The 25,107-nt window shown below is 37.9% G+C and overlaps 1 protein-coding gene across 1 annotated transcript; it reads left to right on the forward strand.

Annotated features, from left to right (window-relative positions):
- The first annotated feature begins 858 nt into the window (after nt 1-858).
- On the forward strand, nt 859-24,320 carry LOC131687314 (uncharacterized). The gene is made up of 3 exons (XM_058971391.1): nt 859-862; nt 20,903-21,142; nt 21,199-24,320. The coding sequence occupies exons 1-3, from the start codon at nt 859-861 to the stop codon at nt 21,663-21,665; spliced, it is 711 nt and encodes a 236-aa protein (XP_058827374.1). The 3' UTR covers nt 21,666-24,320.
- The last annotated feature ends 787 nt before the right edge of the window (nt 24,321-25,107 follow it).

Below are 25,107 nucleotides of genomic sequence, written 5' to 3' on the forward strand. Positions count from 1 at the left end.
ACTAGAGTAATGTTACATCAATTTTAATATGTTTTACATCATTTGAACATCATGGTGGTACCAGTTTGTATGGGAATTTGCTGGGTGACCGCACTCTTCAACCCGTAACTCCGGAACCGGAAGTCGGATCAACTAAAAATTCAATAGCAGCTTATGGGAGCGTTATACCTTTCATATGAAACTAAGTTTGCGAAAATCGATTCAGCCATCTTTGAGAAAATTGTGTGAGTTTAAATGACACACACACATACACACACACATACACACACACATACACACACACATACACACATACATACATACACACACAGACATTTGCCGATCTCGACGAACTGAATCGAATGGTGTATGACACTCGGCCCTCCGGGCCTCCGTTTAAAAGTCGATTTTTACAGTGATTGCATAGCCTTTCTTTATATGAGAAAGGCAAAACATGAAAACTTCCAACAGGACCAAAGTTAGTCGTGTTTTTCTATTGACGCACAACGAGCGCCGTGCCTACCGCGCTTGTTGTGTAGCCGGGACTCTTCGAGCGTGTTGGGAACCAGGCACTTAGCCAGAGGGAGGGGCTAGGGGGCTAAAGCCCCGTCCGAAGTGTTTTAAAAATAAATTTTAAAAGCATGATTATCAATGACTTTTAACACTTTCGTAGCTCTTTAGATGTGAACAAATTATTGAAAAAAAGAAGATTGCTGTTTCAAAAAACCAAAAACAATAGTTACGAAACTCACTGTGATTTATGCTCTTATCCAAGCCAGTGCGAAACGAACGACAAATATATTTATTTTTATATTGTGTGCCTTGTCTACAGAACAAAGGAAATTGTTACTATTCTTCTTGTACTAGTAATCTGTCGAAATGAGTGAGTCGCAGATGCAAGAAGTGATGCTCCGGCCAATTACTGTGATTATTGATGACTCGCATAAGACCGAGTATTCGTGATAAGGAACATTTTCTGAAGGAGGAAATGGAGATTAGACTTACGATATATGTATAAGTTAGAAGAACTTGCTATGTTCTTCAATTAAGTAAAATCATCTAATATATAATAATATATTATATAGCATTCTAATTTACTCTCACTAAAACAACATTCATGATAACACACATGCAGGGCCGTCGAGAGCCGCGCCGGGCCCCGGGGTTCGAAGTACTGACGTGCCGTACCATATATGACTTCTTATTTCAACATCGATTAGAGGAACTATACAAATGCAACCGTTTCAATTAAACTATTTTTTATGAAAATTGTTTATTTGATACGATTCAATGCGTTAGCTTACCAGAGTCGTCAGTATTTTAAATAAGTAATAGATGAAAAAATAAAAATAATAAAGGAATATTTGTTTGTGACTGGCCATTAGAATGACTTGCGTCCGATTTGCCATTGCAATTGGAAACCATTTTTGCGACATTGCCATACAGTCCATATCGCCATCGTTCATGCTCCCTTGACACACGTTAATGCTACCGAGCTTAGAAAAATTGACATCCCTTCGTGAGCTTGAAAGAGAAATAAAATTCTATTCATGCCCGCCGCGATGAATCGAAGGTTTGTTTGTTTTCCTCGTCCGTCCGCTCTGAGATCATCAAGCAAAAGTGCACCAGATATAGATTATGCAGTTCAGTTATGCTCGAAAATGTAAAAGAACTTCTGCCTTCAAACTGTCCACATAATAACAAATGAATGCTTTGGTTTGTGAATGAATTTATATTTCCTCTGCACTCAACCATTCGATTCTGCATAAAATTTCAGTCAGTTTGGAAGTGAATGAATGAGGGAAGCATTGAAACTGAATATTGAATTCAGCAAATTAATCAGAAATAGGCAACTGAATGTAAAATTTCGCACCACTGATGCTGCTTTGTTTCTTATTGTTGGTACATGTTGATGATTTTGAGGTACTGGATGCAGGTATTGCAGTTGTCACTATGACCTGAACGAATTTTCTTTATTGGTTTCTGAACATGGTAAAATCGGTTTTGGAATCAGTTGTTACATTTGCGCTAACATTCAGAGAGAAGACATTCCGAATGCGATGAATGGGATCCAACAGCGAAGTCTGCTGTTAGAAAGACTGAGACAGAGAGTTGTGAGAGAGAGTTTCAACTTTTGGTGAATACTAATAGGTACCTGGAACCTCTATTTACGGACCAAGCCAAGGGTTCGTAAATTGAATTAGTTCGTTTTTTGGGATTTAGATCGTAAAAAATTCGCTTCACATTCTTATCAAAATTCGTTGGTTGAGCAACATTATCGATAACCCTAACAATATGGGTATTTCCGGAACGGGCTTGACAAGTACATAATGAAAATGGATATTTGGCACCTTTTTGAAATCCAGGATGGAGACTTCCGATTGAACAATAATCTCGATAACCCTAACAATTTGGGAATTTTTGAAACGGGCTTAATGAGTAGATGATAGAAATGGTACCTTGGAGCTATTTCAAACAATATCTGTATAAACTATGAGGGTATTTTTAAGCGGGTTTGCCGAGTAGATGAGCGATGCCCTTTTGAAGGCCAATATAGCGTCTTCTGGTTCAGAGAAGTTTTCTATAATCATATCATCCGCATCACAAATCAATATACCTATATCTATTCTATGATTATCTTTTTTCGAAAATGTCAATATTTTAGGTTATAGAGATGTTTTAACTGGAATTCGCCATCTTGGTTTTCAAAGTGGCTTCATTCATTGATTTTCGTCATCTACTCGTCAACCCCATTCCGAAAATATTCAACTTTTATTAGTAACATTTAGCTAAGAATATGATAAATTGTAAACAACTTCATACTGTACACTTTGACAAACACTTGCGATAAATGAAACCAGAATGGTTCTATTGCACTGTTAAATGAATCTAATTGGGTTACGTTCACGTACTTCAGAAAACCATTGGAACGATTGGAACGTAGTTATTATTATTGAGAGGGAAAAACCCGCGGGAGTAGATTTCCAAAAGCTCCTTCTCCCGTAGGCACAAAACCTCTATCTTTTAGGTATCAACATTTAACAAACAAACCAAATGATACAATGACTAACACTAAACACTGCTTAAAATAAACACTTCTTAAACTCTATCTTACATAGGTAAAGTATTAACATTAACATAAAAAATTGGCTAACACTATCAGGTTTGGGAAAGGGTGCGCAAAAACAATTTTTTTAAAGAAGTGCGAGATAAATTGAAGTCAAAGACATTGTAACATTGATTGAACACTCTACACATGCTACTGACGGGTTCATTTTTGCCATAATTAGTACGAGACACTGGAAGACGGACAAAAGAGTAGGAACGAAGGTTTCGGAGGCGAATATCAATGTTGAGAAGACGGAGTAAATCAGGGCAATCAATGCGAGACAATAACAGATCAGAGACAAAAGACACTTTGGCCACATTGCGGCGCAAAGACAGTGTTTCAAGACCAATGAGGTTGTAACGATCTTCGTATCTGGGTAGATTGTAGGGATCGCTCCAAGGCAGGTGGCGCAGCGCAAAACGCACAAATTTACGCTCAATACTCTCGATGCGTTGAATGCTGTTCTTGTAGAAAGGAGCCCAAACAACGGCGGCGTATTCCAGTGTGGAACGAACGAGCGAGCAGTACAACGTTTTTAAGCACTGTACGTTAGTGAAATGCTTAGTAACCCTAAAAATAACTCCTAGATTACGCGAAGCCTTAGACGAGATAAAAGCAATGTGATCCTTAAATGTAAGCTTTGAATCCAAAAGAACCACTAAATCTTTCACTGTAGTTTCTCTTTTTAATTTGTTTTGCAAGATAGTGTAGTCGAATGTTACGATGGAGCGTTTTCGCGCTAACGTAATCACAGAACACTTCGAGGCATTCAAAACCATCCTGTTAGTCATGCACCAATTAGCGAAAATGTCTAACTGAGATTGCAAAAACAAAGCATCAGAGTAACTTTTAACTATATGGAATAACTTATAATCATCGGCATAAGACACCTTGAAGCACTTAATCAATGAATCCAGATCGTTTATGTATAGAAGGAAAATATAAGGACCGATATGGCTGCCTTGAGGTACGCCGGACGTTACGTCGAAGGATGAGGATAAATGATTCCCGATTTTAACAGACATTTTACGGCCAGACAACTAAGATCGAAGCCATTCCAAAAAACTGCCGCAGAAACCGAGACGTTCCAGTTTCGCAATCGTAATTTGATGGTTGATTTTATTGAAGGCGGCCGACAGATCGGTGTATATTGCATCAGCCTGCAATCGATCCTGTAGCGAGCGAGCGATAAATGAGGTATAGGCTACTAAATTAGTGCAAGTAGATCGCCTGGGAATGAAACCGTGTTGAGTTTCTGATATGTATCTAGAACAACAATGTGTCAAAAACTCGAGAACGATGAGCTCCAATAATTTCGATAGTGCACATAAAGATGCGATTCCTCGGTAATTGGGAACTTCGCTTTTGGATCCTTTTTTATAAACCGGAAAAACGTAAGATGATTTCCAGATAGTAGGAAACACTCCGGAACTTAACGACATATTGAAAACGGCGGACAGAGGTAGGCAAAGCGACGACGAGCATTTTTTAATGATAGATGATGGGATTCCGTCAGGTCCAGGAGTGTTAGAACACTTGAGTTTTGTGCAAGCTTTTTGTAAAATATCGGAAGATATCGTGAAATGAGGTCCAATACCAGTCCTACGGGGAAAGTTGTCGGCTGCTGCGGAGGCTTGTTGATTATTAAGAGTATCATTGGTAAAAACACTGCTGAATTGTTGGCGAAATAACTCACAGATGTCCGGCAATGAAGTCGCTTCTAAATCACCCAACGACATAGAAGTGGGTAAACCTGACTCAGGCCTCTGTTCATTAACGTAATTCCAAAACTTTTTTGGATTGTTACGAAAGTGGCTCTGAATACGATGAAGGTAGGAATTGAAGAGAGACTTATTAAGTCTCTTGTAACAATGATTTAAGAAGATTCTGATTCTTTGGCATATCGGTTCGGTATTTCGAAAACTTTTTTAGAGCTGACCTTTTGGCCGATTTAAACTTTTTTAGTGTACGATTCGACTATTGAGATATCTGACGTTTAAATTACTCACACTGAGATTTCGCATTTTTATACTACCGCCCTCCCCTTAAGCCCAGAAGCGGTTTGTTTTCCTCCCAATTCAAACGTCAAAACGGCACAATACCAACGCAGCTGGATAAGTCTATGGAGGATATTCACAGTCATGATTGAGTTTTTTAGGAGTAAACTGGTCGATAGCATATCAGTACGTTCGAAACAATTTCAGCCGCTGCGTTTGCATCAAATTGTGGCAAGATTTCATTCCAATTGATACGAGACAAGAAAAGGTGCATTCCTCGAAAATCTGTCTTGCGATAGGCATATGTCAGTTTCTCAGTGGTATCTTCGAATGTACAAGGTACACATTTTCGGAGAAAACAATGAAGAGCAGAGTGGTGTTGGCATAGTTTAACGAGAGGAGCTGGAGCACGTCAAACGGCAAAGTGATCGGAGAGCTCCTGGCTTCCAAAGCAAAGATCCAAAATACAGTTGAATGTCATTAGTGACGTCACATAGTTGAACTAGCCCCGCGGTGCTGTAACCGTCGAGTAGCTGAGTGATACACGTGTTAGTTGATGAGTTGTGATGAGTCTGGGTACAGAAATGATGTATTATTGCGAACCCAATTAATGCCGCTAAAGTTGAAGTAGTTGATTGTAATATATTTGCAGTGTCGACAGAAACAATAAACTTCATCAATTAAATTAAAATAAATTTAATTCAGTTAAAAAAGCGGGCCCCCAAAACAGACCCGGGCCCCAGGGTAGTTGCCCCCCTGACCCCCTCTCTCGTCGGGCCTGCACACATGTATTATATATTGAGAAGATAGAAACAAGATAGTTCGCTCTGTACTTTACATTTATTCTCGATAAATGAGCTATACTTAGGGTTGCCACTCCTCCGGGTTTGACCCGGAGACTCCGATTTTCGAAGACGATCTACGGGTCTCCGGGTTTTACATCAATTTCTCAGGGTCTAGTGAGATAACAAATAATTTTAATAGAAGTTGTTTGTTTCAAATGAGTTCATCTGGTGTTAATGTTGGCTGCACCTGCAACGGTCAACAACTGTTGACCACAGCGAAAAGCGTTGTAACCTCCCTAGCCACTGTGATTTAAGCCTAGCAAAAATTCCGTAAGATATCGCAGTATGCTACCCACTTTACTTCTCCTGTTAACTTTGGCAGAGGGCTATCCTTGCTCGGCTTACCCTCCACAGCAATAGTGACCAGTGCTTTTGGATTTTTTGTCGATAGCCGTGGAGTTGAAATTTCACACCTATACAAATCGACTAAGAAAATTAAAAAAAGCTCGACCGACAAAAAATTGTTTGCACACTTGGCAGATTTTGACTCATATGATACGGCAACCAAGAAGAGAGAAGGAATATCAAATCAAAACTCATATGAATACAATGGTCGCCCTGAAAGAAACAGGCTCGGTTTTTTCTCGGTATCGTTTCGCCTGCCAAAAAAGAAAAACTTAATTCTTTTCGGTCTTTTTGGGCAATTGAATGGTATAGATGTTGAGCAACACAGCATCCTGGGCAATGGTCACGCCAGAGAGCAAATTATTTAACCCAGCCTTCTTGAATGGCCAGCTGCAGCTGCGTTTCCTGACAGCTCCAATATTTCGGCGGCGAGATATTCCATTACGGTTACATACGATCCCCGGTTCCGTTGTCGGTTCAGTTTACGATCGAAGCCAAATGGGCTGGCCATCGAAAGAAATCAGTTTACTTCCATCGTCAAAGAGGTGGAGCTTCGAACAAAAACTGTTCAAGATTTGCGGCATGTGATTAGGGAGAATCAACCAGGAATGAGCTTCAGTTAAATGGTTTAAAATCGTTTTTTCCAGTATGTATATGCCAATTTCGACCCGTCGGATATGAAAATAATAGTTGATGAAGGAAAAAAAAATCAAATTTAATTCTTTGTTGATGGTTATACAATGTATAATATACACAGCGCTGATAAGGGCTAATTTGTTTTCCAAAGAAAATGTTCTCTGGGTGGGAGATTTTTATTCCCATTGGACCTCGTTTATTAATTATAATTATTACTTATTTTTATTTACCTTCTCTCGCGAAGTTGAAATGTATTCTCCGGTCATTCAACAAGGTTGACTAATAGAAACCGATTAAAATCACAATTATTTTTATTCAAAATTTTCGGCTTGGTGTATGAAATTAGTGGTAACCAATCACGAGCTGGCTACCGTCAAGTCTTTTAAAATTCGAGGTTTCGTCGTGTATGCCATGTACGACTCACAAATATTTCCTTCTCGGTAATTTGAGGAGATGCCCTATACGCTATAAACAGTTCAAAACGAATGATAACGAAACAAATCTGTAGCGATCGTATATTTAAAACTTTTCATTATTTAAGTTTCGGTTGGTGCACCATTTTAACGGCTCTGACCAAGATGAGCTGAAATTATTCGTCATTTCGGAATAGTTTTCGAAAGAGTTTTCAAAAGTTTATCGTCAATTAAGGGTTTATATATGTTGAGGTCGGCCAAAAAATCGAAATTCTTTTATTCTTCTATAATAAAGCTCAGGTTCTTAAGGATGTTACCTCAAATTTATATAGAGATCGGAGCAGTGGACGCAAAGTTATAGCGTTTTTCATCTTGCTTCCTTATGGAGGTATTGCTTATACTTGAAACATTAAACGCGATTATCTCTAAATCATGTTTCCCAAAAGCGTCTTTGCGGTGACTACGATTGCCGGTTTTCAACCAATCTCAAAACTTTTTTTGACTTGTTCGTAATTTAACTGCCGTGACGAAAAAATGGAATTTTCGAAAGAGAACAAATTTAGCTGCTTCTTTTTGCAACCTTCTGAGTTAGAGGTTATTGAAAACTATCATTTTTATTTAAAAAAAATGATCGTAACTCGATAACGAAAAATGATATCGATTCACACTCTTCAGCAAAAATATGCGCAATGAAAAGTACTCAAATTATTTCATAGAGAGAATTAAGATAGACTAACTACTTCAAAAGTTATAGTTAAAAAACTGACTTTTTCAGAAACACCCTAAGTTAAAGAATAAAAATAATTATAACATGAAAACCGATAGTGCTATAACTTTGATGCATTTGAAAATGTTTCTTGAAAAACATTTTTCTACAACTTTGCTGAAGTAAGTACCTTGCTATACCATTTCGTTCGAAAAATAATTTTTCGAAAAGAATGTTCGAGTGGACCACCCTAGTTACATTTTACTTTAAAAGAAAGCCAAATTTATTCCCACAAATATTCTCTCAGACAAAATTTCTCTAAAATGAACGGTTTGGGAGTTATTGATTTTTGTACCAAAAAACCGCCCCTGTGACCCATAGTGCAGAGGTACATATACTAATGAACTTTTTTTAGGTTGATGGTTTCTGTTGAGTTGTTAGACTGGAATCGTAGTCACGGAAAACCTCTTTGAAAAAACGCGTTTTGCGGAAATTGCTATAGCTTCGACAATTATTAATATATATTTTATTTTCTCAAGTGGATTTTGCAAATTAGACATTGTACTACGCTAAACGTATAACAAGTATTTCATAAAAATATGGCTACATACCTTTATAAAAATTCAAACTTTTTCCCGCATCTCAACATATATAACATGGAGGGGTTATATATGTTGAGATGAGGGAAAATGTTTGAATTTTTATAAAGGTATGTAGCCATATTTTTATGAAATACTTGTTATACGTTTAGCGTAGTACAATGTCTAATTTGCAAAATCCACTTGAGAAAATAAAATATATATATATTAATAATTGTCGAAGCTATAGCAATTTCCGCAAAACGCATTTCTTCAAAGAGGTTTTCCGTGACTACGATTCCAGTCCATGCCTTGCACACCTCAAAATTTTATACTACATTGTTGAACTTATTTTCGACAAATCGGCAAATAAATAGATTAAATCAACGCATTATAGGAAAAGGTATAAACGTTCCAAACCTTACACGACTTTCCTTCCGAAATTTTGTAAAGGACCCGTATATTGAAAGATAGGTCGTTAGTCATTACAAAAGGGGAGCGGAACTTCGTAGTACAAAGAGTTACGCAGCGGTACAATTTTCAAAAAAATTAATTTTTATTGGCCTACTTTGGGATACAAAAAATATTGTCACTGTTGAGTTAATCAGTACTTTGGAATGGTAGTCCATATTTCTAGGATCTCATATGGACTACCATTCCAAAGTATTAATTTGTATTGGTCAGTTTGGAAGTTATGTGTGGTACCAGATACGACAAAAAATTCACCATCCGGCATTCAAATGACCCTTATCTTTTGCCTACTACCAAAATATCAGTGTCATACTAGTACAATCAATATCAGTTGAGTTGGGTGCTCAGCACATGGCACGTCTCCCGACGACCAACGAGCACCGATGGCAATAACATACACTACATCTCTGGGGCGATAGTAAGCAACATGCCCGACGAAACGCATATAACAAAATGCCAATACTCAGCGGGTTCAGAGCGGGTTCAGAGCGATCGACAAGCGCTGGCAGCAATATTGCAGCTATCGCAGGGGACGATATATCCACGCGGGAAGATCCACACAAAGCAAAATTCAAATATCTAGTGATGTACCCTCGACTGGGCAGGCAGCCCAGGTGGCATGCACGCTTTGTTTGCAATGTAATAGGGGATGCTGCACATAATAGAAGCACAGCGCGAATAGGTGGTGTTGAATGTAATATCTGGATGCATTGAGCGGATTGTATTCTGGCCTACTTTGGTATTTTGTCAAGTTAGTAATGTGAAAATGTCGTAGTTTGAATTGGTAGTCCATGTTTACTAACAGAAATTGATTTTATTGATGCATTCTTAGGTTACAGTTGGTTATGAAAAAATGATGGGCATGTTTATATTCATTTGGAAATTTGTTTTAAATTTCATACAAACTTTAGTTGTAAAATGTAAAGATGCGTTCTAATTAAAAAAATTTCAAAAAAAAGTATTTTTAGATCCACTCTCAAACTTTTACACAATCTTTCTAACATTATTCTTGATATTTAAAAAAAGTAAACAAATTGGTTAAACTTTTAAGAAATTATATTTATTCACAATAATTTGATTTCATGAATTATGCAACAAAGTAATTTTTTGTGAATTTTTCGGTAAGCTTATGCGGAGACCCAATTTTTAAAAATATTTTTTGTCATACATCGAATAGTTTCCGAACTGGCAGTGATTGAAGAATGTTGAAGTTCAAAATCTTCAAAAGTTCCTAATATAATCTAAACTTGAAAAAATATCATATTCAGCCAAAACATAAAATACGTGTCAATTGTTTTTAGCTAAAGAATATAAGAAAAACCGAAAGGAATTAAAATGTTGGTTGTGAATGACCCTAAAACAATACATTTGACTGTGATCTGCAAAGAAAGCAATATAATTACGACACCTACTAGGTTATTTGCCCTAGTATATATGCCATATTTGGAAGTAAAACGTTTAGTTTTCAAGAAAAAAAAGAATTGCTTTTAAAAAATCTGAAGAAATTCCGATGAATACTTTAGTATCTGATGAGCAGAATCCGACTAGGAGCTTATTGCTTGCAGTGGTTACATATCGGAGCAGTGTAGTGAGCTGAAAGCAGCTGAAAAGGACAATCACACAACGAAACGTAGGTTTTATGTGAGCACAGAACCGGAGTCAACATTGTGTACGATGTTCATTTGGGAAGACTGCTTATCGACTGTGCTCAATATTTCATATACGCTACTCTTCCGTATTATGTTTAGCAGATAATGCCCATTGACAGAATAGTTTGTCAGCGATTAGCATAGCGAGAAGACGAACGATTACTCATAACTCTATGACAATACTATTTGTCGTATTGTTATCGATGTTTGCTTCTTTATTGGAGTTGCTGGTTTTTGCTTTAGAGGCACTGGGTACAATAGTTGTTTCCACTCAGTTGGTACTGGCAGTTAGTTTAAAGATAAAATGCATCAGTTATTGAGTGGCCTTTTGATTGTTTTTTAGCAGTGTATGTCGAAGGCTGCTTATTGATGTTGATTGTGGTAGGTTGATTTTTCTTCTTGGTATCGGCACATGGCTTTCCGTAAAATGTCATCTGGCTACAGAATTGGCACGTAGGAATCTGACTAGAGTAGGGGCCCAGCGTTATTTTCTTATAGTTAATGGTATTGTTGACTAAAAGACAAATAGGAAGAGATTGGTTTGGTTAGCCACATACCAATCACACAAACGCCGTTGTGCGCGCTAGTTAAAAGGTTTCTCCGAGTAACGCTCGTAACGAGTGCCATTTGTCCATATTTCAACATGAATTTTTATTGTGATCTGATTTGGTGCGCGCTGTTAGGTCGTGCGAACGTATTTCTTTTTCAACGTCATCGATGTACACAGGGATCTGGATTTTAAAGTTATCATGTTTGACTTAGTATTACATGTTGTTCTTGGCAATGAAGTTTTCTGCCTTGGCTTAACTTCTCATCATGACCAGTATACGATTACGGACGTGGTGTAGCTGTATGTATGCTTAAAATTAAGCTCCAGTAACTGTTTCACCTAGCTTTTAGCAACTGTGCCACCTCGTCGACTGCTGGTCTAACATGAGTAAATCGAATTGGTGTATTTCCGTATACATAAAAATGATTACCGCGTACATAAAAATAATTTAATAAGCGTTGAAACAAAAGTTGAAAGAGGAGAACTTGAATGGTTTTTGAGATATTCATGGTACCAAAGACATAGTTACGAGAAAAGTGATTGTAAAGTTTTGTATACGATTGCTTGTAGATTGAAATCGATTCAGTTCAATGTTTTTATCTCCATGAATAATGGTCCAATTTGTTTGAAATTTCCAGCCCATATTGTTGAAAGATTTCATGTTTAAGGGGTCACATACCTTTTTGTGTGAAAAATGTCAGGTTTTTCCCCGAAACCCTTTTAAATAAAAAAGGTCTACGGTGATCACGAATGAAAGCCAATAGATCAACAAAAATCCCGAAACTCAGAAAATTCCATTGATTTATGAGTATTCCTCGTACCTTAACGATTAGTTGAATGATTAATGTTTTTTCCTGCATACGGGATTTTCCTAAAAAATCGCTGTTTTAAGCTCATCTACTATACAAAAATTTATGCATTAAAAAGGAATCGTTAAGGTACGAGAAAAACTAAATACGATCAAGAAAATCGGTTGAGTGGTTTTTCGGCAATCGTGATCACTGAAAAACCATTTTTGGAAAAACGACATTTCGAGATAATCGAGTTCAAAATTTCAAGTTATCACTGCTCTTGGTGGACGGAAGCGCTATAACTTTCGATTTATTTCTCAGATCTCTATAAAAATTTGGGAAGATATTCTCGAGGAGCTGTACTTTCAGATAAGGTAATAACATATTTTTGATTTCTTGAAAAATAAAAAGGTATGTAACCCCTTAAAACATGTAGAATAATCGATTTTTCAAAACATCTGCTTGGTCCTTCACTTTGGTTTATACGATTTGGTTTGCGCACTAAGTCCTACTTGCCGTAGCATGATATCAATAACTGAAACTGTCTATCGTTTCAATTTCGACGACGCCGGTGGTTCAAAGCGCGACCGCTTCTTATTCTTGCGGGTCTGGGTTAAATCTTAACTGAGGTGGTTGAGATTTTTGAGGTGTAAAATCTGTGGTCACCTCTTCCTTCGCAAGGGCAGTAAAGCCGTTGGTCCCAGTACATGTATTGATGGGTCGATATCTAGGGTCCAGATAGTGAAGCTACCTCTCTGGCGTCGGTGATATGGACTCAGTGTGGATAGAGTATGACGGTTAATAGAATAGGAAACATAAGTGTTTTGGTATCGAAATCTCGACCTAATGTCTAACTGATAATAAAGGCTTGGCAAAACTGAAGGTATTTGAGCTGTTAGCCAACCACCTGCTCCCACAGTGGGCCCCAGCGCTGTTGTTGTAGAATATTTGCTGGTTAGTCGCCAATTTAAAGCTGGGGCGCAACGACTTGGATAGGGCGCAACAACCTGGATGGGGCGCAACGACATTGATGGGGTACGAAAACTATAACGCCACTATACGTAAAGTGGACCGGAAAATGAGCGGCGTGAATGCAAACATAACGAAAAGTACTAAATTGGTGCTTTTTGCTATGAAGGGTGCATTCCACATAAAAATTAATATCCGATTTCTTCGAAAAAAATTTCTCACACCCTTTAACAAAAAAGTGTGTCAATTGTTATTTGTTAACCTTATTATTCAATAAATTGTACATATACCATAATAACCATAATGATAACTCGTAAACTTTACAATATATGGAAAGAAATTAAAATTAAAGTTGGATTTTTTATTGAACTTAAGAGTTCGGAAATTAGTGTAAACAAATTGAATATTTTTATATCTCGATCAATTTTTTACTTTCTAAATATTTAGAATCATGTTGGAAAGATGGTGTAAAAGATTCATATGGGAGTCTGAATACTTCATGAGATATTTCAATAATACCAATAAAGCAAGGCTACTTTATAGTAGACACCCTGTGATAGAAACTTACAAAATGGTTTGTAAATCTGATGTGAATTTTGTTTGGTGATGGCAATGCCCTGTTTTTAAACATACGCCCTAAACGAACCCCCTGGAACTGTTACTGTTGAGGTATTGGGGCGGTAGTCTAGTACATAATATGCTAACTCTTAACATAGGCTTTGTTCAACAAGCTGAGCCACCCTAGGGACTGAAATATACCTCTATGAAGTGGTTATATACAAAGTTGTGGCGAAAAAGTGAGCTAAGTTCGTGATTTTTTTAAAGTGCTTAATGCACTCCGGAGGAAGGTCTTGCATGGACTCGAGTTTACCGGATGCAGGATGCTTAGCTCTTCCAATCACTATTTCGTTTGAGGTCAGACGAAATATTGATTGTACTCGTTGGCCTTAAGCCGTTAGCAATAGTGATTAAAATTAACAGAGGATCGCTGCCGTGTCGATCAGGAATTACCTTCCACATGCAATCTAACCGAGTCGAGCAGAGGGACAAGTCTAAGGAGCTTGGGCGCGCTGGTAGAGCAGGGATCCGTGTCATTTCACCGGTGTTCAAAATTGTCAATGGAGTTATCACAAAGTTTTTGGAGTGAGGTAGATTTCGATTATCATTATCATGAAAGCAATCCCATGCTATGCCGTGGGAGTTAAAATCAACTAAAACTAAGTTCAGTGCGGGAAAGAGTTCTGCAATGTCGCAAGATCTTCAATGCCTGGTGTCGAGGGAAGGTTAATTCTATTGAAAAAATAGCACGTTTTGAACCCCAAAAGTACTCTTCCGTAAGAGTGTTCTCGATCCAAGCAAATAAAAATTAAAATCTATTTCTGAAGTACGTCATGTTTCGCATAATAAATTTTAAAAGGATCGAGTTTCGGGATAATGTTTTTTTTTAATGCTACTGTTAAACAGTGATCAAATCCGTGACCTCGTTCGAATTAGCTATCGAAGGATACAATCGCTGAAAGGAGGGGCTATTTTGCAGTCAACTGCATTAAGAATGTTTTATTGCAGTGAGAAAGCTTACCAGGATGCTTTTAAGAGGGTGTTCTGTAACAATTCGGTCCACAGTGCTGGGAACTTCTTTTCTGAGCTCAGGTTTCGGAGACCAGGAGCTGTTTGCTTCGGTTTTGCACCAGTAAGTACTGTTATTTTGGAGGACATTGAAGAGACACCTTCTGAACATTACAACGAATCTTAGGAGAGGAAAAGTTCCTCCTTTTTCTATTGCTTCAAGGCGCAGCAGAAGATGTTCCCTCCTGGTGTTCATCAGAGTCACCATCGTCAGTAGACAAGCCAGTATAGATTTTTGTAGAGACTTGTGGCTTAGCTATTTAAAGCAGCATTTCTGCGAAAGATACCTTAGAGGGTCCCTGAAGGGAACTCTTCAGTTTCTCTCCGCACTGTATCATCATGTCGGGAGATTATGTTGATTTCCCCCACTGTAAAGATACTTTTCGACACCCCTCCCCCAGGAGTCATCCACATGATTCTCATCGCATTTCCCACAACGAACCTTATTGCTACAATGGGAGGCTGTGTGTCCTGATTGTTTACAATTTTTGCATTTCATTACCCGTGGCACAAAAAGGCGAACAGGTAGACGATCATTGTCAAAGAGGAGGTAGGTAGAGCAAAACCGACGAAGGTCACCCGATAAGAGTCTAAGTTGACGTATGACGTATTCCTGTCAGCTGTCACTGATGTTGAATGCAAACATCCTGTATCTTCCCTGACTGAAGCATGGGGTCTTTAACCCTTGATAAGGCCGAGAGTTTGGGGCTAATAATGAATGTTATATTAATGGAAACACGGTTCTTTCACTTAGTTTAGAATCTACATTTATTTCGTAATAAAAACTGTTTTGAAAAAGGTGGCGATATAGTTGCCACAGCCCGGTAAACACATTTTATGAAACTCTATTTCTTAAGGATAGTATAGGAAGAAATCCAAACGAAAGCTTAAGCTAGCTACCGTTATGCCCGTTTTTATGTAACCATTTTTGTTATTGCTAGATTCACTGTTTTTACCTCCATCTCTGTTCAGGCCAGTGCTCAGGACATTTTTAAGGGGATTGGTTTTATTCGTTTCTTACAAAAGAAGGGTATAGCAACCCTCAAACTTTGAAGATCTTTTCTCAGGTCTGGAGGCCCTATTCTTTTGTATCAATCGACTCAGCTCAACAAATTGGGACAATGTCTTTTATCGAGAAGGAATCTTGAACAGACAGTGCTGCCTGTGGCTCGTGGCAGTGCGGATTACTGCAGTGATTTGTAGTACGCTTACCGACTAAACCTAAACCTCTTGTTCCTTCCAGCCTTCAACTTACGCAGTCACCGTTAGGTATTACCTCAGTAGGGATTGTGTGTTTACTCTTTTTATATTGTGTTAATTGTTCGTAGATTTCCCATTGCTGTTGTTTTTTGCTTGCTGTCCAACTTTCGCGCTATATCTAACTTGCTGATGTCTACTGTAAATATCGTCACCTGCCGAGATGCGAAACGATCCAGAGGTGCTGACCTTAATGACCGACATGTCTTTACAACTACCTTTCTTGGCGCTAGTCGTTTCGAATTATCCTATTTAGCTGGTGCTGAGCGGGGTACTCTCACAGGAATAGGAATTTTTGCTTACCGATTCCCGTTTTCGTAAACCATTTAGCTCTCAGGCACTAGGACAGACCACAGGCGGTGGTATTTTTTGGATGATCTTATCCCGATTTCTCTGACTTAGTGTTGTTTGTTTGTTGTTTTTCATCCATAGCTGATGTTGCAAGCTCAAAAAGAAGGGAAACATTTCAAAAGTAATTCAAAGCCTTCATTGGAATGGGTTTGAGACAACAATATTGCCACCTATTTAGATTCATTTTATTTTGATCTTTGTATTTTTTGCAACTCAAGAACCGCGTTTTCGGATAAAAAATACTTGTTTTTACAAATTTTGATCACCAACTTAGGTGTAGAGTATTTTATTCAAAATCGAGTTAATTGTATTGTCCATGCAGGAAAAGAAAAGGTGACTATATAGTTGCCACTGTCTTATAAAGGGGTAAAACAGCTAACATGAGGACGACCGCGTCACATTCAACCCGATTAGATGGTACATATACACTATACTCCTTTGCAAAAGGCCTGTAGCCAGCAATATAATTTGCGTGCTTCAAATTATTTTCCTCCACCAGAAGCTTATCAGGGCTAATTATTGATGTTTCTGTCACCGCCGAATATTGCTTCATCAGAACTCGAAAAATCTGCAATAGATCCAAACATTTCTTGTCTTCGGTCCGGAAAAGTTTACAAATGGCCCGGTTGCGGAGGGTGGGTTCATTTTTAGTCGGGGAGGTGATTTTATTGCGACATCCATCTCGCCTTGAGGCAAACCATTATCAACGAAAGCCGTTTTCGCACGGGTTGTATTATAGTCATGAATGAGGAATATACCGTCGTGATTCACTGGTTGGCCCGCAGCCTATGTCCAACTAACGAATTTGATTCGCTAGTTGGACCAACTGACAAATGTCAAAAACTCTCCAAAGAAGACGTTAGTAGTGTAAAAGATTAATAAATAGATTGTCAAAGCAAATTTGACATGAGATTTTGGCGTTCAGATGTTTTTCAGTTGGACAAAGGTCCAACGGCACGGCACGAAATATTATCTGTCATTCTGCCCGAGACTTGCGCGCTATTCATTCAACTTTCAGCCAAAATATCTTATGAAGGTTGCAATGATGTTCGGAAGGATTATTTGAAAACATCCATACCATGAAAAAATCATATAGGATGAAATACTCTTGCTTATAACACTAAACTTTTGCACTCTCTTCCTTTTACTACGTGATGAAGCTACAATATGCACATATTTGTATCACATATACTTATCTATACATCACACTTACTTTCACTTTGGACACACGTACATATTACATTTTCAATGATAAAGTGCAGCGAAAATTATTTTTTATTAAATTTTTTTTTGAGGACCTCACAAAAATAGGTCTTGCCAAGAACCTTCCAAACAAGTATTCTAAACAAAAAATATAATTTTATTGGTTTTGTGACAACTCAGAAAAGGTATCTAAAGCTTTTGGTATCGGTTTTACATTTCTTACAAAAGAAATGTATAGGATTCGCTCAAACTTTGAAAACTTTTTCCGAGGCCCGGAGGGCCGAGTCTCATATACCAATCGACTCAGCTCGACAAATTGAGACAATGTCTGTATGTGTGTGTGTGTGTGTGTGTATGTGTGTATGTATGTATGTACAAAATGTCATGTAATTATCTCAGCAATGGCTGAACCGATCTTAATGAAATTAATTTCAAATAAAAGGCCTAACGTTGCCATTTGACACTATTATTTTTGATTTTCGATATGTTGTTTACTTTATGAGATATGGGCGTTTTTGTGAAAACACAGCAGGTTTTTTACGAATAACTTTTGAAAATTACAATATTATCTGACAAACTGCACATCAATAGAAAGCTTGTTAAAATACCTTTCTAGCAAGCTATAGACTGTCTAAATCCGTGCATGAGCGGCGGAGATATTAAACATTTTGTATTTTTAGTCCTTGCTTACCAATTTCCACTAACTAAAAATGAGATTGTTTCATACAGAGTATTGCTTTACTGGTGTTTTAGGGGCAAAACTAAATCGATTTTGAATATCGGGGTATGAAAACACATCTACGTGATTCAAGGAATTCGATGTTGAGAACATTTTGTGAATTACCTTTATAATAAATTAACTATTTCTCAAAAATCAATATATAAGTTCACTTCAAAGACAAAATAATGTGTTGATAAAGAAACAGTGAGTTCTAGTATTTATCCCTTGGATTAGGCATTGCGTTCAATCATGAGGTATATGTTGGAGGGTATATCAATACACAGATCAACAAGTAATTCACCTAGTAGTGAGATAAAAGATTTCTCATATAATTATACTCGTGGCGTCACCGAAAGTAAAGTAGTAAGTATGTTTGAAGCCCAAAAATCTAGCGAAAATTTAGCTCTTTTTCTTTTACTACTCACATTAATTATGACAAGAATGAAAGAAATCAATATATCATAATAATATACCTATAAAAATAATGTCACTGCCTTAACCATCATTTGCCATTCCTCACATGCCTCCCCCATCTCTCTCTCTCTCTCTCTCTCTCTCTCTCTCTCTCTCTCTCTCTCTCTCTCTTCTCGCTTTGTCTCTTTTGTATCGCATCTATCTAGCTATTTCTGTATCCATTTCTAAGTTGTTTGATAATCTGCCAATGTGAAATATTTATTAATTGTAATTGCGAAGGTTGAGAAAACAAAACTATTTTTTGTCTGCTGCTACATCAACTCAATTTTAATTCAATTATATTCAAAACCTGTATCTACACTATAATTAAGGAAATTCATGGCTATATCCGAAAAATATTTGGCTTAACTGGGTAATATGAAAGTTTGATGATTTCAAAAGAGACATTCCACTATTCGTATCTCTATTGAATTTTGAATGAAATATATGCTCAAAGACTGAAAGCTGAAGTCAGCAGGATTGGTCTTGCCATCAACGTTTCGAAGACAAAATACATGAGAGGAAGAGGTTCTAGAGACGACAATGTGAACCTCCCACCCGAGTTCGGATTGACGGTGACGAAATCGAGATGGTCGACGAATTCATGTATTTGGGCTCACTGGTAACCGATGACAATGATAACAGCAGAGAAATTCAGAGACGGATCTCGGCGGGAAATCGTGCCTATTTTGGACTCCGGAGGACGCTCCGGTCGAACAAAATTCGCCGCCGCACGAAGTTGATTATCTACAAGACGCTGATTAAATCGGTGGTCCTCTACGGCCACGACACTTCGACTATGCTCGTGGAGGACCAACGCGCTTTTGGAGTTTTCGAACGAAAGGTGTTGCAGATGGAAGACGGAACGTTGCGTAGGCGAATGAACTATGAGTTATATCAGCTGCACATTCGTTGTATTGGTACGAACTTTCATGAAAAAAACGGATCAAAGACCAAAAATATCCACAAATCAGATCCAGGAAAAGAAGTCTCCCAAAGTACCCACTCTCGATGGGGATGCAACTACAATGTGTCTTCTAACTTATCGTCGTCCATATCTGGATATACTGAGTAGTTTGAACCATTTCTTTTTCACAGTATTGGTCTGTATAGGACTTATTTATCCATATTTTCTGCACGAGAATTCCGAACGAAACAATATGAAAGCTATAAGGATGAATGGAAAGAGACTGCATTGCAATCAACTGAATGCACGGCTATTTACTTCAATGCAAATAAAAATTTTGAAATATCTACCTGTCTCATTCACGAATCGCATTCTCACTGTCGTTCTCTGTTCAAGGGGTTTGAAAGCACATGTGACCTTGTCTCACTTTACTATATTCAATTGCGTGTTAAAATACTGGACCAGTAAATTCTATTCTGCACATAAATCTTTTTTTCGGGAATATGTGACCAAAAAGTTAACTTCGAATTCCAAAGCAAATTGAACGTTCCAGGTTCCTGATAAATAATTAAGGTCCAACAATAATGTAGAAACACCAGATAATCTTAAAACGCTATCAAGTAAAGAAGCATGAAAACAAAAAGAATAAAACCAAAAAAAGATGGAAGCCCTAGAAAGTCCATTGCATATTACCCTTTTCTCAGAAGATGGGATTTTCAAAACATTTCAAAACTTTTTGATGCAATGGTTCTCAAATTCGTACAATCCGGTTTATTCATTTTCTTAATTCAAAAAAATTTTTAGCTTCAAATATATGACCATTTCATTTTAATTAATTATTTCATTCCGCATCTTTTTATTCGTTTTGTTCATCTGCGTTCATTTTACTTGTTTTATTCGGTTCATTCTTTGGATTCACTCTGATCAGTTTATTCTTTTTGTGCATTTTACTCATATCATTTATTTAACTTATTGTAACGTTTCAATTTTTGCGTGTACATGTCGAATGCAAAGATTAAACACACTTCACATTTTGACACATCTTACAAATAAACCGTCACACGCCCTTTTGCAAAAACGATGCACTGAAAAATGACGCATCGAGAAATGTCAAACGACAAACGAAAATGAAAATGAGAGAGACATTTCCGCTTAAACTCTACATCGACAAATGTCACATAGAGAAATGGAGAGGAATATTTCCGCTGGAATCAGCAGTGACACAAGACCAAGAAAAGCTGATCGTCGTCATTTCATGTGCCAGTGTTAAGCCGTGCGGGTGTGTCTGGAGTCTCCGTCGCCAAACATAGTCTTGGCACATGCGACAAAGCCAAGTGGCATATAAGCTGCAAAGATTGATATAAAGACAGGAAGAGTTCGTTCCGTTCGGCCGGCAAAAACCTTGCGCGAGAGCAACCTGTCAGAAAGGACGCTGAGGAGTGATGCAAAAGCACACGGAAAGAAAACAAATAAGGCTTCAGCACGAACCACGTGCAAGGCAAGCAGCGAGCCGAAAAAGAGTCTGAAAGAAAGGATTGATTTCCGGCGAGAACCGCAACCATCAGACAAATCGCCCCAAGGCAAGGGTAAGACCAAATCAGACCATATCAGTAGAGGAACTAGCTGACTGTGTTCCTTGTAGGGCGGTTTTTTTTCTTGGTTTTCTTTCTCCAGAGACGGACGGCACGGAACGGGACGTTTTTCTTGGCCAAATACCGGGTGACTCCTGCACGGGCTGAGCACGAAACAAACAACGGCACGGATCGGATTAATACACTTGTCAAGCCAGCGACAAACGACGCACATCGAGTGGATACAATTGTTGTTTCAGGCGCGAAGGAAGGCGCAAATCTAGCAGACACATTCATCGCGCAGGCAACGGACTTCGACAGGGATCGAGCCAACGCATCTGGCGACCCTGAGATAAACGACGGCACAGATCAACTCGGCGCGACTCACACGAACGAGCCAAGCGTTGGTACGCAGGGCGTCGGCGTAAGACAAGGAGTGGAAGCATTCCACTACTGGAGTGAAAAGACGGGGGATTGGCCGCCCGTATCGAACGACTGTTTCCTGAGCCGACGGAGACGATCCTACGATACCGTGTGACGTCGAGTGCAGACATGTCGATGGTGAGTACGTTCCATCACTGGGGATGAAGGCGAGGAGTGAGCTGATAGAGTGAGCGGAGATTAGGTTCAGATCGAAGTGGAAAATGGTGGAGGAATAAAGTGAAGGAGGAGTGATTAGAGGAAGAGTGTAGAAGATAAGAGCATGACTTGGGGCGTGTGAAACTGTGTCACAATAAATTTATGTATGAGCAAATTTTGTGGTTCTTTATTGGTATGTGGAAATGCAACATTGGCGCCCAACGTGGGGCCCGAACCCACGACCCTGAGATTAAGAGTCTCATGCTCTACCGACTATCGACCAATTAGTTTACTCTCTTCTATTAGTAAATTATTTGAAAAAATCATCCTAACTAGAATGATGTCTCATATCAATGAGAAATCTATTTTTCTTCCTGAGCAGTTTGGATTTCGTATTGGACATTCAACTACTCATCAGCTTGTGACAGTAACTAACATGATAAAGGCAAATATCTCAGAGGGCTATTCCACTGGAGTTGCTCTTCTAAACATCGAAAAAGCTTTCGACAGTGTTTGGCACAAAGGATTAATTGTCAAAATTTGGGATTTCAATTTTCCAATTTATATAATAAAGATAATTGAAAATTATCTTACTAACCGTACCCTACAGGTTTCTTAATACAATTGTAAATCTAATAAGCTACCCGTTAAAGCAGGCGTCCCTCAAGGATCAAGCGTCGCACCAATACTATACAATATTTTTACCTCTGATCTTCCAAATCTACCTACAGCCTGTAAAAAGTCTGTGATGATACTAGCATCTCAGCCACTGGTAGGAGTCTTCGTATTATTTGCAGTCGACTGCAACGAAGCTTAAATATTTTCAATGATTACCTGAAAAAATGGAAAATTTCCGCTAATGCGGCAAAAACACAATTGATTGTGTTTCCGCATAAGCCAAGAGCTTCTTCTCTTAAACCAAATAATAACCATATTATTAAATTTAATGGTTTGAATTTAACGTGGTCAGATCAAGTTAAATACATGGGTTTGATTTACGATAAAAAACTCACTTTTAAGGATCACATTGAAGGAATCCAAACAAAATGCAACAAATATATAAAATGTTTATACCCTCTTATAAATAGGAATTCTTGGCTCTGCCTAAAGAACGAACTATTAATTTATTAAGAAATATTTAGACCGGCAATGCTATATGCAGTGCCAATCTGGGCAAGTTGTTGTGCTACTAGGAAGAAAACGCTTCAAAGGATTCAGAATAAAATTCTGAAAATGATTTTGAAGCGTCCTCCCTGGTTTAGCACAAATGAGTTGCACAGACTCGCAAACATAGAAACATTAGAAATTATGACCAACAGTATTATAAGAAACTTCCGACAAAAATCGTTGCAATCAGAGTTGAAAATATTCAAATTCATTGAATGAAAATTGATCATATTCAGCCGCATTCATTTTCAATATTCAGTGACGCAGCTGAAAACGTCAAACGAACAAACGCCCATTCATCCATGCACATTTTCATTCGTCTCCGATTATTACACGAAGCAACCGTGCAGCAACGAATCAAACGCTTCAAAGTAGGCCCTGGCACAATGTAAGCGATGATGATTGTTGTTTCATATGTTTTACCGGCATTTGAAAACATTTTTCTAGATTATTAGCGAAATGAATATATTGTACGATATTCAACTGAATGAATAAGATGGATAGTTGAATGAATATTTTTTCTATTCACCGCGAGCCGCAACAGGTTCATTTTCAGTCGTCAACAAAAGGCTTCGATTATTTTTAACTCTGGTTGCAATCTTCAATTGCAACGATTAGCTCTCTTTATAGTTTATAAGTTAGTTTATAAGATTTGTTTAGCTCCTTATTCGGAAGACAAGTAGGTTTAAAACATCCTACTGAAAAAATACTTAGCTGCGAAAGCATATTATAACTTAATAATAATTAACTAAATCATGTAAACAATAGGGACATTCGTAACCGAACGTTGTACCGAGAAACAAGTGTTTTTTGTTCTCTCCGGTGTGGTTTAGTTTTTTCGGTAGTACGAAGGTGCTGCAGTAAAGCATTACTAAAAAAATCCCGCGAGTGATAATTATTACCTGCGATATCGGTGAAGGTAGTGCAGTGAAGTGCGTTACTAAACAGTTTTCTTGCCTGAAAGACGGCTTTGTTTAGACGAGCTATATCAGCTCTCTTTTGTGTGAAGGTCACGCGGGTGACGGATAAAACAAACGAAGGATCAATTCACCTACCAGCTCGTCAGGAACCAACTGGTGAAGTGTTTCGTTTTTACATTTCTTACAAAAGAAATGTATAGGATTCGCTCAAACTTTGAAAACTTTTTCCGAGGCCCGGAGGGCCGAGTCTCATATACCAATCGACTCAGCTCGACAAATTGAGACAATGTCTGTATGTGTGTGTGTATGTGTGTATGTATGTATGTACAAAATGTCATGTAATTATCTCAGCAATGGCTGAACCGTTCTTAATTAAATTAATTTCAAATAAAAGCCCTAACGTTGCCATTTGACACTATTATTTTTGATTTTCGATATGTTGTTTACTTTCTGAGATATGGGCGTTTTTGTGAAAACACAGCAGGTTTTTTACGAATAACTTTTGAAAATTGCAATATTATCTGACAAACTGCACATCAATAGAAAGCTTGTTAAAATACCTTTCTAGCAAGCTATAGACTGTCTAAATGCACGTGCACGAGCGGCGGAGATATTAAACATTTTGTATTTTTAGTCCTCGCTTACCAATTTCCACTAACTAAAAATGAGATTGTTTCATACAGAGTATTGCTTTACTGGTGTTTTAGGGGCAAAACTAAACCGATTTTGAATATCGGGGTATGAAAACACATCTACGTGATTCAAGGAATTCGATGTTGAGAACATTTTGTGAATTACCTTTATAATAAATTAACTATTTCTCAAAAATCAATATATAAGTTCACTTCAAAGACAAAATAATGTGTTGATAAAGAAACAGTGAGTTCTAGTATTTATCCCTTAGATTAGGCATTGCGTTCAATCATGAGGTATATGTTGGAGGGTATATCAATACACAGATCAACAAGTAATTCACCTAGTAGTGAGATAAAAGATTTCTCATATAATTATACTCGTGGCGTCACCGAAAGTAAAGTAGTAAGTATGTTTGAAGCCCAAAACTCTAGCGAAAATTTAGCTCTTTTTCTTTTACTACTCACATTAATTATGACAAGAATGAAAGAAATCAATATATCATAATAATATACCTATAAAAATAATGTCACTGCATTAACCATCATTTGCCATTCCTCACACGCCCCCCCATCTCTCTCTCTCTCTCTCTCTCTCTCTCTCTCTCTCTCTTTCTCGCTTTGTCTCTTTTGTATCGCATCTATCTAGCTATTTCTGTATTTGTATCCAAGTTGTGTGATA

This window comes from Topomyia yanbarensis, chromosome 3 (assembly GCF_030247195.1).
Source record: "Topomyia yanbarensis strain Yona2022 chromosome 3, ASM3024719v1, whole genome shotgun sequence".
NCBI lineage: Eukaryota > Metazoa > Arthropoda > Insecta > Diptera > Culicidae > Topomyia > Topomyia yanbarensis.